The 12,827-nt window shown below is 49.5% G+C and overlaps 1 protein-coding gene across 3 annotated transcripts in view; it reads left to right on the top strand.

Annotated features, from left to right (window-relative positions):
- The window catches only part of adgrl3.1 (adhesion G protein-coupled receptor L3.1), a 63,615-nt gene that overhangs the window by 21,725 nt on the left and 29,063 nt on the right, over positions 1-12,827 (top strand). For all 3 annotated transcript variants that reach the window (XM_063008586.1, XM_063008585.1, XM_063008584.1), the window contains exons 4-6: positions 1,343-1,452; positions 3,162-3,176; positions 6,120-6,926. In XM_063008586.1, the coding sequence (XP_062864656.1) occupies positions 1,343-1,452; positions 3,162-3,176; positions 6,120-6,926 (932 nt within the window). The remainder of the gene's footprint in view (positions 1-1,342; positions 1,453-3,161; positions 3,177-6,119; positions 6,927-12,827) is intronic.

Here is a 12,827-nt window from a genome sequence, read left to right as displayed (position 1 = left end):
AGCAATGTTGTTGGGAGCTCCACACAAACTACCGAAGACCTTGTAGTCCTTGCATCCATATACCTTCTTAGTGGCCAGTCCTGGTTCTGGTTCTGATGCGCTATGAACCCGCCTGGTTCCCTGCTCCACCCCCTCATACCCAAAAAAACCAAACAACCCCAGTCTAGTTCACAGTCTCCACCTTTAGGCAGTCGACTAGTCGGCTCCTCAGCCGCGGAGTCTCCGGACGTGTGTGTGTTTGCGCCGGAATGTTCGCGCTGGTACGTGTGTGTGTGTGTGTGTGTGTCCCTATCCAGCTCCCTCTCCCTAAATTAGGTCATAACCGAGCACCGCGCTCGGCCGCGCGAGGGCCGTCGCCCCGGAAACAAGAGATGCCCGGCGGCACTCTGGGAGTGCGACTGTCGCACTCAGTCAGCGCGGCAATTAGTGCACACACACACACACACACACACACTGGATATTTCGAGAAAGTGTGTGTGTGTGTGTGAGACGGCATCCGAGTCTATAACCGTACACACGATGCAATGCACCACACACACACACACACTCACACACTCACACAAATCAAATATGACTTAACGTTCGGCTATATCTCCAACTCGGCAAGTTACCATGGCAACCCCAAGTCCGAATCCAAGGCGGTGCGGGAAAACGCGCACACACACACACACACACTCACACACACACACACTCGGATCTGCATTTATGCTAAAACGTCGATGTATAAAATCCATACGCGAAGATCGTTAGCGAGCAATTAAACGGCGCCCGCGAGGCCCCCCGGAGCCCGACGGACACCCGCCGAGAGCGGCGTCTCGATGGAGGCATCGGAATTCGGTTCTATGTGAAGCACGTGTCGGCCACAGTGACCGAAGACGAATTAAGAGTTAGGGGCCTTGTTTAGGGGCCCAACATTGACTTCTTGGTGAAGGTGGAGCTTGAACCAGCAACCTTCTGATTACTAGTCCAGTATCTTAGTCGCTGAGCTATCCTGCCCACAGACGTTCACAGGGCTTCTAATAGACGGTACAGGACTAGTACCTCAGAAAGTTGCTGGTTTAAGGCCCAACCCTTGCCAAGTAGCCACAGTCGGGCCCCTGAGCGAGGCCCCTTGGATAAAAATGCCACTAGTGACTGTAAGATTACTCTGAGGTTCAGCTCCACCCTGACTAAGGTGCTCTGGGTTTCCTTTATGACCCTGTCAGGAATCCGGGTGCGCAGGGACCAGCCCTAGTTATCAGCGAGCGCAGCAGAACGGTATTGTGGGAAATGTAGTCCCTGGACAGGTGTATTTGATACAGACAGGGCGTGGTCATAATCTCTCTCTCTCTCTCTCTCTCAGGTGTAACAACCGGACCCAGTGCGCGGTCGTCGCAGGTCCCGACGTTTTCCCCGACCCCTGCCCCGGAACCTACAAGTACCTGGAGGTTCAGTACGAGTGTGTGCCCTACAGTAAGTACACACACACACACACACACACACACACACACACCTGGACACACAGCAGCCCTGATCAGGACGTCTCACGGATACGCAGCGGATACGGACTCTTCCCGACACCCGGACAGATTGGCGTGGCGCATTAGCGAGCGGATACGTCTGAACGGCCGTATGGACGGCTGGCGTCTGTGCCATCTGTCGTCCCCTGGGCACGTCGCCCTCGAGCTGCCAGTCACTCCGGGACGCGAGTGTGTTTGTTTGCTTCGCTGGAGTCAGCGGCGTGGTGGTGGTGGTGCTGAGGGTGATGATAAGTGACTGTATGCCTGGCCTCAGAGACCCGGGTTCAAATCTGGCTGCCGTGGTCCTGTTACCCGGGACTTGCAGGACGACCCGAAACCAGCGGAAACGACAGGCAACCATCGACCGCTCCTGTTCCTTACTTTATTCCCCCTGATTTAGTCGTCTGGCGCTTCTTTTCACCTGTCAGGTGCGGTGGGGGGCGGAGTCTCACAGAGAACAGTGTGAACCAAGCATACCTTGTGAACCCTCATCAGGCCAGCGCAGGTTGTAACCGCTCGACTGTCCCGCCCTCGGACGTGGACCGCTGTGCCGGTCTGGGCGCCCAGCTGGTCGATAGCACGGCCGAGATTCGAACCTGCAACACACTCCAAACCAGTTGGCACAGAGGCGTGTTTCCAGTTGATGAGATTTGTGCACAGCCCGGGGAAGAGACGGCAGAGGTTTTGGGGTGCACAGTATGGTGGGGAGCAAGTGAGCTACATTCAGTGATTGTATACCCACAGGGTGGGTCGGGGTAGTGGGCGGGGCTTGTAGAGCTAATTTTAATGCAGATCATGTGACTCGATGTGTGGAAAGGTCACGAAATGATGGGTTCTATACTCATGTGGAATTTATTTGCAAATGCCGCCACTAATTTATGTTCTCTCTCTCTCTCACTCTCTCTCACTCCCTGTCTCTCTCTCTCTCTCTCTCTCTCTCTCTCTACCTTTCTCACTTTTTATTTTTCTCTTACTCTCCCTCGTATCGCTCACACTCTCTCTTTTTTAACTCTCTCTATTTCTCGCTCTCTCACTCTTGCTATCTTTCTCACTTTGTGTTGCTCTCTCTCACTTATTATCTTACTCGCTCTCTCGCTCGTTCTCTCTATATCACTGTATGACTCTTTCGCACTCTCTCACACTCTTACTTTCTCGCTCTCTCACTCATTCTGTCTCGCTCATTCTTGCTCTCTCTCTTTCTTACACTCGCTCTAACTCGCTCTCTTTCTCTTGCTCTTTCTTACACTTGCTTTCTCTTACTCGCTCTCTCTCGCTCGTTCTCTCTATCTCTCTCACCCCTTTCTCACTCTCATTCTCTCCCTCTTTCTCACACTTGCTTTCTCTTCGCTCGTTCTCTCACTTATTTCTCACTCTCACTCATTCTCACTTTCTCTTTCCCTCACACTCTTTCTCACTCTCACTTTCTTACATTCGCTCTCGCTCTTGATCATTCTCTCACTTTCTCTGTCGCTCTTTCATTCTTTCTCTCTCTCTCGCTCATTCTTTCTTTATCTCTTTCCCTCGCTCATTCTCTCACTCTCTTCCTCTCTATCTCTCGCTCTCACTCATTCTGCCGCTCATTCTCTCTCTCTCTTTCTTGTTCTCTATTTTGCTTTCACCCCCCCCCCCCCTCTCTCGCGGTTGTTGGGATGGCCGGTGCAGAAGTGGAACAGAGAGGTGGGTCCATTTACTTTAATGCACTTTAATTGTTTGATCCACAATCTGCTGCTTTTCTCCGTCATTCGATCCTCAGAGCTGATTGGGGGATCAGTGGCCTGTAATGGGATGAATTAGAATGCAGAGGTGAAACCTGACCCCCCCCTCCCTCAGGCTCTCTCTCTCTCAGCCCGCGCCCCTCTCGCACCCCTCTCGCGCCCCTCGTATATTTTACTGTCGGCATCGTGAACTCGCAGTTTTAGAACGGGACGAATGATGATCGTAAATCACACACACACCAGATCCGGCCGAAAGTATATGGACGCCTCACAGATGTGATCACTTCAAAGGGTTTCAGGGACAAATCCACACAGACACACTCCAAAATCCTACCAGAACCCTTTAAAACACCTTTGAGATGAATTGGAATGTGAACCGTGAGTCGGGATTTTTTTTTATGCAGGTTTGGCGCCTGACCTCACAAACACTCTTCTCATGACCGTATAGGCGCAAATCCCCACAGACACACTCCAAAATCGAACCTCAACCTTGTAGCTCTATCAAACACATTTGAGATGAATTGGAACGTCAACTGTGAGTCAGGCCTTTTTGACCAGCAATGCCTACCCACGGAATTGCTCTTCTGATTACGAACCAGGCACAAATCCCCACAGACACACTCCAAAATCTAACCTCAACCCTGTTGAACACATTTGGGATGAATCAGAACATCGACTGTGAGTCAGGCCTTTTTAAACAACAATGCCTACCCTCAGAAAAGCGCTCCTGATAACTGAATAGGCACAACTCCCCACAGACACACTCCACAATCTAACCTCAATACTCTATTGAACACAATTGAGATGAATTGGAACATGGACTGTGAGCCAGGCCTTTTGATGACTGTATAGGCACAAATCCCGATAGACACACTCCAAAATCTAACCTCAACATCAGCGCCTGACCTCGCAAACACTCTTCTGATGACAGAATAGGCACAAATCCCCACAGACACACTCCAGATGGTTTGAGAAAGTCTGCTAGACTTGTGTCAGAAGTATGTGGACACCTGACGTGCTTTCAGATCCCGTTCCGAATCCCTTCAGGACCTCCAGTCACCTGCACGAGCGCTGACGTTAGTGCACTGAACCGATCACAATGGGCACAAGTTCCCACAGTCACACTGTGGACGCCGGGAGGAAACACGAGACAATAGGAGGAAACGCGCGGTAACGGCGGCGCGCGAATGCCAGGATGTAACTGAATGGTGGGAATGGAGGGGTGGCAGGCGGCCCGTGTGGTCATGTGACCGTGTGTGTGTGTGTGTGTGTGTGTGTGTGTGTGTGCACAGTTTCCCAGAATAACCATCGTAAATCAGAGTGTGGGAGAACTGTGGGAACGTCTGTCACAGACTAGATTCACCAAAAGTATCTGGACACCTCATCAAACTATCAGCATTAGTTTATTACTGACTTTTAATCCCCACAGACACACTCCAAAATCCGACCTCAATCGTATATGGCACATTTGACATGAATCGGAATTCCAACTGTGAGCCAGGTCTTTTCGACTAACTTTGGATGATGGAATAGGCACAAATCCCCACAGACACACTCCAAAATCTAACCCCAACCCCGTAAAACACATTTGAGATGAATCGGAACGTCGACTTTGATGCCTGACCTCACAAGCGCTCCTCAGATAACTGAATAGGTTAAAGGTTGGTAGATGTTGGAGTGTGTCTGTGGGGATTTGTGCCCATTCAGTTATTAAAAAAGCATTTGTGAGGTCAGGCACTGATGTTGAGGTTTAATAATTTTGGAGTGTGTCTGTGGGGATTTGTGGCTATTTTAATGCTAACAGCGCTCACAAACAGCTCTTCCTCTCCCGTGTGGAAACTCGAGACGCCACACCGCCCCCTAGTGTTCAGTTCAGTGTAATCCACATTATCAGGACGCCCTCCAGGCGGTTTTGTCCTTTAATAGGTTGTTAGGCGTTTAATAGTCGTCGGGATGATTAGCATCTTTTATGCGCCGTAGCCTGGCGATGCAGTTTAGCCTCATTAGCATGGATCCCCACAGTCGCGGATAATTCACGTCTGTTTTTAATGTCCTGGAACATAGAGGACGGTTCCGACCGCTCGGGTTCGGTTCTGTACCGCCGCTAACGCGGTTCCTGTTTTCTCGCTACTCGTCTTCCATAGCCTAAAGTATTCGGACGCCTGAGCAAACGAAGGAGTGACCCTCTCAGCTACAACAACAGCCGCTCGTAGAAGCTTCTCACAGACTTGGTAGTGTGTCTGTGTATGGGAATTTGTGCCCTTTTAGTCAAAAGATAACCGCATCATTGGGGTTATTATTAATATTTTGTTATTATTTAAATTTATTATTATTATTTACATTTATTATTATTATTTAATTATTATTATTTTTGTTATGGTTTATTATTTATATTTATATTTAATAATATTATTTATATTTAATTATTATTACTTTAATTATTATTTATTTTTAATACTATTATTATTATTATTTAATATTATAATATTACTATTATTATTGTTATTATTATTTATATTTAATTGTTATTATTATTTATATTCAATTATTATTATTATTATTATTTATATTTATTATTAGTATTAGTATTATTATTAATAATATTATTTTTTATATTTAATTATTATTATTATTATTTATATTTAATTATTATTATTATTATATTTATTATTATTATTAATAATAATATTATTTTAATAATATTATTATTATTATTTATATTTTATTTATTATTATTATTGTTATTATTATACTTTATATTTGTTATTATTATTAATATTAATATTTATTATTATTATTATTATTATTTAATTATTAGTAGTAGTAGTATTATTTATAGTATTATTTATGTGGCGTCTATATATTTTTGGCTTGTAATCCCATGACTCTCCCGTGTGTGTCTCAGTCTTCCTGTGCCCGGGCGTCCTGAAGGGCGTGTACCAAAGCGAGCACCTCTTCGAGTCGGACCACCAGTCGGGCTCCTGGTGCAAAGACCCGCTGCAGTCGTCCAACAAGATCTACTACATGCCGTGGACGCCGTACCGCACCGACACCCTGACCGAATATTCCTCTAAAGAGGACTTCATCGCAGGCCGTCCCACCACCACCTACAAGCTCCCTCACCGCGTGGACGGCACCGGCTTCGTGGTGTACGACGGCGCGCTGTTCTTCAACAAGGAGCGCACCCGGAACATCGTCAAGTTCGACCTGCGCACCCGGATCAAGAGCGGCGAGGCTATCATCGCCAACGCCAACTACCACGACACGTCCCCGTACCGCTGGGGGGGCAAGTCCGACATCGACCTGGCGGCCGACGAGAACGGCCTGTGGGTGATCTACGCCACAGAGCAGAACAACGGGAAGGTGGTGGTGAGCCAGCTTAACCCCTACACCCTTCGCATCGAGGGCTCCTGGGACACCACCTACGACAAGCGCTCGGCCTCCAACGCCTTCATGATCTGCGGCGTCCTGTACGTGGTGAAGAGCGTCTACGAGGACGACGACAACGAGGCCTCGGGGAACAAGATCGACTACATGTACAGCACCGAGAAGAGCCGCGGCACCGTCATCAACATCCCCTTCCCCAACTCCTACCAGTACATCGCCGCCGTCGACTACAACCCCAGGGACAACCTCCTGTACGTCTGGAACAACTACCACGTGGTCCGGTACTCGCTCGACTTCGGGAACAACGACAACCGCTTAAGCTACGGTAGGTGCTCCTTTATTGGTTCTCCGGTCATGCTTCATTCTGGTCAGGGGTGTTATGGGTCACCCGGAGACTCAGGGAGTCACCCAATCACCCGTTTGCTTACTCGCATCTACCACTCCACCTTCTGTATTGGAGGTAAGAGGACGCTAAGCACCTCCGTACAGTGCTGAGCAATGGGCGTGGCTCCCACCTAGGTCCTTTTAGGATCCTCCAGAGGTGAGGGGAGTCCCTATAGAGCTCTGGTTTGGGAGCAGTTTTATTTTGTTTGACTTATTTGAAGTAGAAGCAGGACACAGCGTTTCAAAACTCGCATCAGCTACGTTTTCTGAGTGCGTGTGTGTGATAATCTCTTGCTAATTAGCATCCCGCGCATCAAAGCTAGCCAGTTTACAGAGGCAGCGTCAGCCGGCCGGGCTAATGCAGATCAGAAGAACCTCTGATAGTCGTATCAAAGGCAGCGCTGATATAATCACCTGCTTCTCGCCGTCCGGATTTAATTAGCGGCGGCTCGTTAACATTCACGGCGACTCTTTGAAGCGTGCGCGTTCTCTGTTTTATTTCCTCGACCTTTATTCCCTGCTGGCAGGCCGGTCTAGCACCTGCAGAACGTAGGACATCCGGGGGACGTCTTGTTCCGGAGGGTCCGTGGTCATCTGGATATCGGAGCAGGACGACGCAGAGCCAATCCTGACTCTGCACAGAGTGCGTGTGCTAGACCGGCCTGCCTACAGTCTGTACGTTAAATACAGTACAGAATTAAGCATCTATGAGCATCTTCGGTTTCACTTTCAGCCCACGCCGGACAACCCTGGCTCCGGACTCTTAGCGGCTCGCTGGCGGCACCGCTGGTAACGTGATACGCCTAGCCGGGCACGCCGGGTTGGCTAAGTGCACCAGCCTGCGCGCTACTCAAACCCGGAGTAACGTCCTGATCTGGTCTTTATTAAATGACGGCATGTCTTACACACCGTTAGGCCACTCGTTCCGGCCAATTAGGGCTGGCGGAGCGGGGGAGGGACTCTATTTTAAGTGATCCGCACCGCTGGTTGTTCATAGGACCACTGCTTCCAACCTTCCCTCCCTCAGGCACGACCAGGTTGGTAGCACTGCTGAGATTTAAACTAGAGCACACCATGGACAGATACCGGAAAGTAACCTGACGTATTTAGCCAATCGGAGGTTGAGCAGGTTTGCCAGACTCGAATCGACTGCCGGACCCCTCGATGTGTCCATAGGTGTTGAACACCTAGAGGTATGGGCGACATTTGGGGGGCAAAAATGTGTCAAACTACCTACCTCGAGACACAGAGAAACGGACTTACACGACACTAGGGGGCAGCAGAGTATTGATAACAATCAAACGTTTCTCTCTAGGCGACAACGACAACCAATTATCGCCTTGCAAGCCCCATCCGAAAATGTGGGAGCATCCCGAGTTTGAATCTCAGCTCTGCTACCGGTCGGCTGGGCGCCCCCTAGTGGCCACAATCAGCAGTGCAGACAGTGCAGCAGACAAAATCGGCCACTAGTCTGCTGGGTGGGAGGAGACGGGACTAAAAGGGGATGGGGTCTTCGATTGGCATTCTGTTTCGTCTCGGGAGGGCAAGACGTACACTTGACTGGATTTGGCAACTTGACGCCCCCTAGTGTCTCAAACGTCGCTCATGCCCAGAGACTCGGATCGAACCAGGGTTTTTGGCAACTGCAGCAAAGTCTTTTCTAGATGACTTCGAGTCACTCTGCCCTTCAAAGTGTGCAGGACAGTGGAAGGGAAGCGACCTTCACCCCACATGACTCAGGTAGAGCCAAGAGAGAGACTTCTTTTGATGTGCAGCCAGTCGAGTTGCTCTTTCCTGCGAGTACGTAGATGCCAGAACAAACGTTCCACCGCCATCGTGTCCGAGCGACTCGATAGAGACACGAAGGACCGGGAAGGAAACGCAGAGATCAAACGGCTCGGCTGGCGTTTACCGAAATAGAGAGCGAGGAGGTAAAGGACGGGGCGGAGGGCGAGGGAAAAGAGGAGATTAGTCACCGTTGAACGCTCGGCTGCTTCGAGCCTCGCTCCGCTAGCTCTTCACGCGGGCGGCCGCGGAAATAGAAACGGGAGACGCTTTCATTAGGCGCGGCGGCCCTTTAAAATCACCGGCGCATTCAGCGCTCCTCGAGACGGAGAGAGAAAGAGCGGCGAGACGAGGCTGGAAACGGAAGCCGGCGTCGGCTTCGCGATATAATAAGCCGCTGCGCCGGCCGTGAAACCGCCTAATGAAGAACATCTCGACTACGTGGACGCTAACGAGGCATTTCAATTTATTTCAATTCTCGGGCCCTTGATCACAGTCTGGAGGAGCCTGGCGTCAGCACTGAGCGCTTTATTAGGTACACCTACGGGCCGGGCGTCCGATTATTTATGGACTGCCTTGACTTGTGTCCATTCGGGTTGGGATTTGATTTACAGGATAGCCTGGACTTATCCCATCGTTTATAGGTTACGCTTGATCCTTCTTGCTCCCTCGTTCCCTTTAAAAACAGACTTGTTTACCTACTGCTCTGTTACAGTCCCCCCCTGGGTATACATTCACTGACTGGCTCCCATCAAGCACTCGTACAATAACAACACATGCTTCCATTTCATTACCTCCCAGTCCTGAGAATACTCCACCACCCAGACATCATCTGGTCAGACGGGGGTACTACGATATGGGGGCTGTTCGGGGGGCAGGGGGGGCACATCCAAATATATATTGGGATTACAGCCCTGCCTTCCAGAAAGCCGTTCCATTAACATACATTCACAAAATCCTAAAAAATATAGGTATCAACTTTAAATATTCCTCAGTATTGGTTCTGTTCTGCCAGTGTGACATCACAATATTGCAAAGAGCGTCTTGTGATGTCACTACACGCCGGTCTATGCTCCGGGAAATGCCTGATAGGGTTTAAGTTTAAATAACTTGTCCATTTAGCACTCTAGTCCTCTCTGGTCATCGAGTAGCTGTTGCTTCTTGCTCCTGTGTACTTCAGAGGTCTTTTGGAGTCCGTTCATCCGGTATTTTGACAACCACGGAAGGTTATAGAGCGCTAAAAGTGAAACCAGCTACTCAGTCCACCAGTGAGTCAGAACCCAAAAGCTTACCAGCGAAAGAGGTAACAGGTAGCGAGAAGTTGCCACATCAACCGTAGAAAACCCAGAGAAGGAAGGTTCATACCCTGCCCCACTCCCTTACCTCCCTCCCTTTTGGCTACAACAGCCTCTGCCCTTTTGGAAAGTCCGGTCAGGCACTCATTGTGGACAAGCAGACCTCTTTTAGGCTTTCGGCTGATGTTCCAGTTCGTCCCAAAGCTATCAAACTGGGTTAAGGTCAGGGTTGTGTGCAGAGCAGGGGAGTTCCTTGAGTCTAGATTTGTAACACCACGTCTTAATGGATATGTGTCCACATACTTTTTGGTAAAATAGTGTCTGTTTCCACCTACCTTTAATTTCAAAGAATTATGTCAGTAATATTCCCCCCCTTGACGATTCCACGTGAGATCAGGTCGGGATTCTCCGACTCCGTGACCCATCGTAAGCTCATCAGGGCGGTGCTTCTCCCAGACTGCCCTGGTCACTTAACGCCTCGTTTGCCAACTTGGGATCCGTTCCCGCCAGCTTTCGGCTCGTCTCCTGTTTTTCTGGTTTTGCTCTGAAATTGATTGTGTGTTTTGCAGGGAGGCGGATCCTCGGGAGAGCTCGTTATCTCCGCTAACGTCCGACTTTGGTGTGTTTGTACTTTTGCGCTTTGCTTGCTCCTGATAGGTCAGTTTAGTCCGGCGTTCCCTTGCAGCCTCACGTGCCGTTTAAACACAGTTAATGTTCTTGTCCCCGCCATCCCTGACCTCACGATTCGGGCATGGTGAGCACAGGCTGTCCGGTCTCCTGGCTCTGAAGTCGATTAGATCAAGGCGAGACGGGAAGATGGAACTCATTCTGACATTTTTGACAGGATAGAGGACGTCTTTTTATGTTCTTATCAAAAAAGCTGGCATCAGAGAGCGCTGCTGAAGTTTTCCTGAACTCGCATCGTTGGCATTTGTTTGACATGTTTGACACCCGACAACTAAACTGATTTCACGTTCTCGCTGGTTCCCTCTCGCTTCTTTCCGTCTCTCTCGGATTCCTCCTGTCTTTAGATTTACTGACAGGAGTACGCAAGGATACAAAACTGAACAACTTCTGTAAACATTGACTTCCGTAAGGTGCTGCTGAGGGCCTGGAAGTGATCTCGCTAAAAGCGCAACCAGCTACTCAGTCCACCAGTGAGCTACAACCTATTACAACTCATTGTCAAGTCCAGTGGTGGTTCACTTTACTCCGGCCAGTCGACAGTTTACGCAGCAGAGGTAGCCTGTTGGTTATCGTATCAGCCTAGTCATCAGAAGGTTGCTGGTTTGAGTCCAATCCCGACTGTTGCACCCCTGAGCAAGACCTTTAATCCTCAGTTGCTAGAGTTCTATTTTGTGGATAATCCGGGAGCGAGGCAGGAGTAGCCTCAACAGGGCGCCAATCCTTGCAGAGCTTTGGTCGTCACCCAGAACCTCTCTCCTATTTCAGACATAGCCAATCACGTCTGTGCAGACGCCTGGCTGGCTGATAGCTAGAGTTGGAAGGTTGGTAGAGAGCTAGGAAGTGTTTGGAAGAGTAGAGCTGTCTCAAACGGCACTCTACGTACTCCTACTTTGGTCCCCACTTGGGTGGCGCAGCTGTTTAGTCACTAGCCGTTACCTCTGGGACGTGGAGTTGTGGAGTTCAAATCCCACACGGTGTCTATGGGCGACCGGGAGCATCTATGGGGACGAGTGACGTCTCGGCTCTCTCCGACCGGCGCAGGATTTGTTCAGGCAGCGATTAAATGTGGAGAAAATGCCCCACCTTCTTGATTTGTGGGGTCCCGTGGGTCTGAGGGCACTCGTGAACCCACAACATTCAGGTTTGTGTAAGAAGTTTGTGTAATAACTTCATACTGTATGCTATCGACGAGTCCTACCCACGTTCCCTCAAGCTATTAAATTCTTGTTACACCAGGCCGTTGTCTTTTCTCCTTGTCATTTTTTTTCGCTCTCGCATCTGCCCTGGTCCCTCGATGCCTCTCATGCCGTGTCTTTTTATAGGGGCTGCGGTGGGGGCTCATTCCAGTTTGCATACCTGAATTGACCCTCCAAGTGCACCTCCAAGTACCTGTGGTGGTGTTTGACCCTCTCTCCCCAATCCTCACCTAGCCAAGTCTGTGTAGAGGTCGATCTTAGTGGTATCAGGGTAGCGTATTTTACCGCTGCGTCCCCTTTAGAATGGTAGCGCCAGCTTTTACTCTTCCTATGTCTCTAGTGTCTGACCGAAAGGTCTACGCTCCACTGAGGGTCGAGGTCAGGGCTCTGCGCAGGATAGCAGTGGTGTTTATTAGACCCATTCAGATTCTCTCCAGGCACTACATTTCCCATAATGCCCCAGCTTGAGTGTCTAGCCACTAAGAATCAAGTCACAGAGTGAGGTCTCAATCCCTTAAACTCTGGAGTCATCAAGCGAGGCCCCCCCCTAGATGGGACTCAAACCCACAATCACTGGCTTAGGAGGCCAGTCTTATCCATTAGGCTTGGGTTAGGGGTTAGGGTTAAGTGTTAGGGTTAGGGTTTGGGTTTAGGGTTATGGTTTGGGTTTAGGGTTAGCCACTAGCCACTAAGGTCATCTAAAGTTGTTTGTCCACCCTCCCTGACCTCAGTTGAATTAGGTTTAGGTCTGGGTTTAGGGTTAGGATTTAGGGTTTAGAATTTAGGGTTAGCCACTAGCCCTTAAGGTCGTCTAAAGCCGTTTGTCCACCCTCCCTGACCTTGGTTGGGCGCGCACCAGCTTATTAAACGATGTTTAAT

Source organism: Trichomycterus rosablanca, chromosome 14 (genome assembly GCF_030014385.1).
Source record: "Trichomycterus rosablanca isolate fTriRos1 chromosome 14, fTriRos1.hap1, whole genome shotgun sequence".
NCBI classification, from domain to species: domain Eukaryota; kingdom Metazoa; phylum Chordata; class Actinopteri; order Siluriformes; family Trichomycteridae; genus Trichomycterus; species Trichomycterus rosablanca.
Note: the sequence above shows the minus strand (reverse complement) of the source record. Positions and strands in the feature narration are given on the sequence as shown.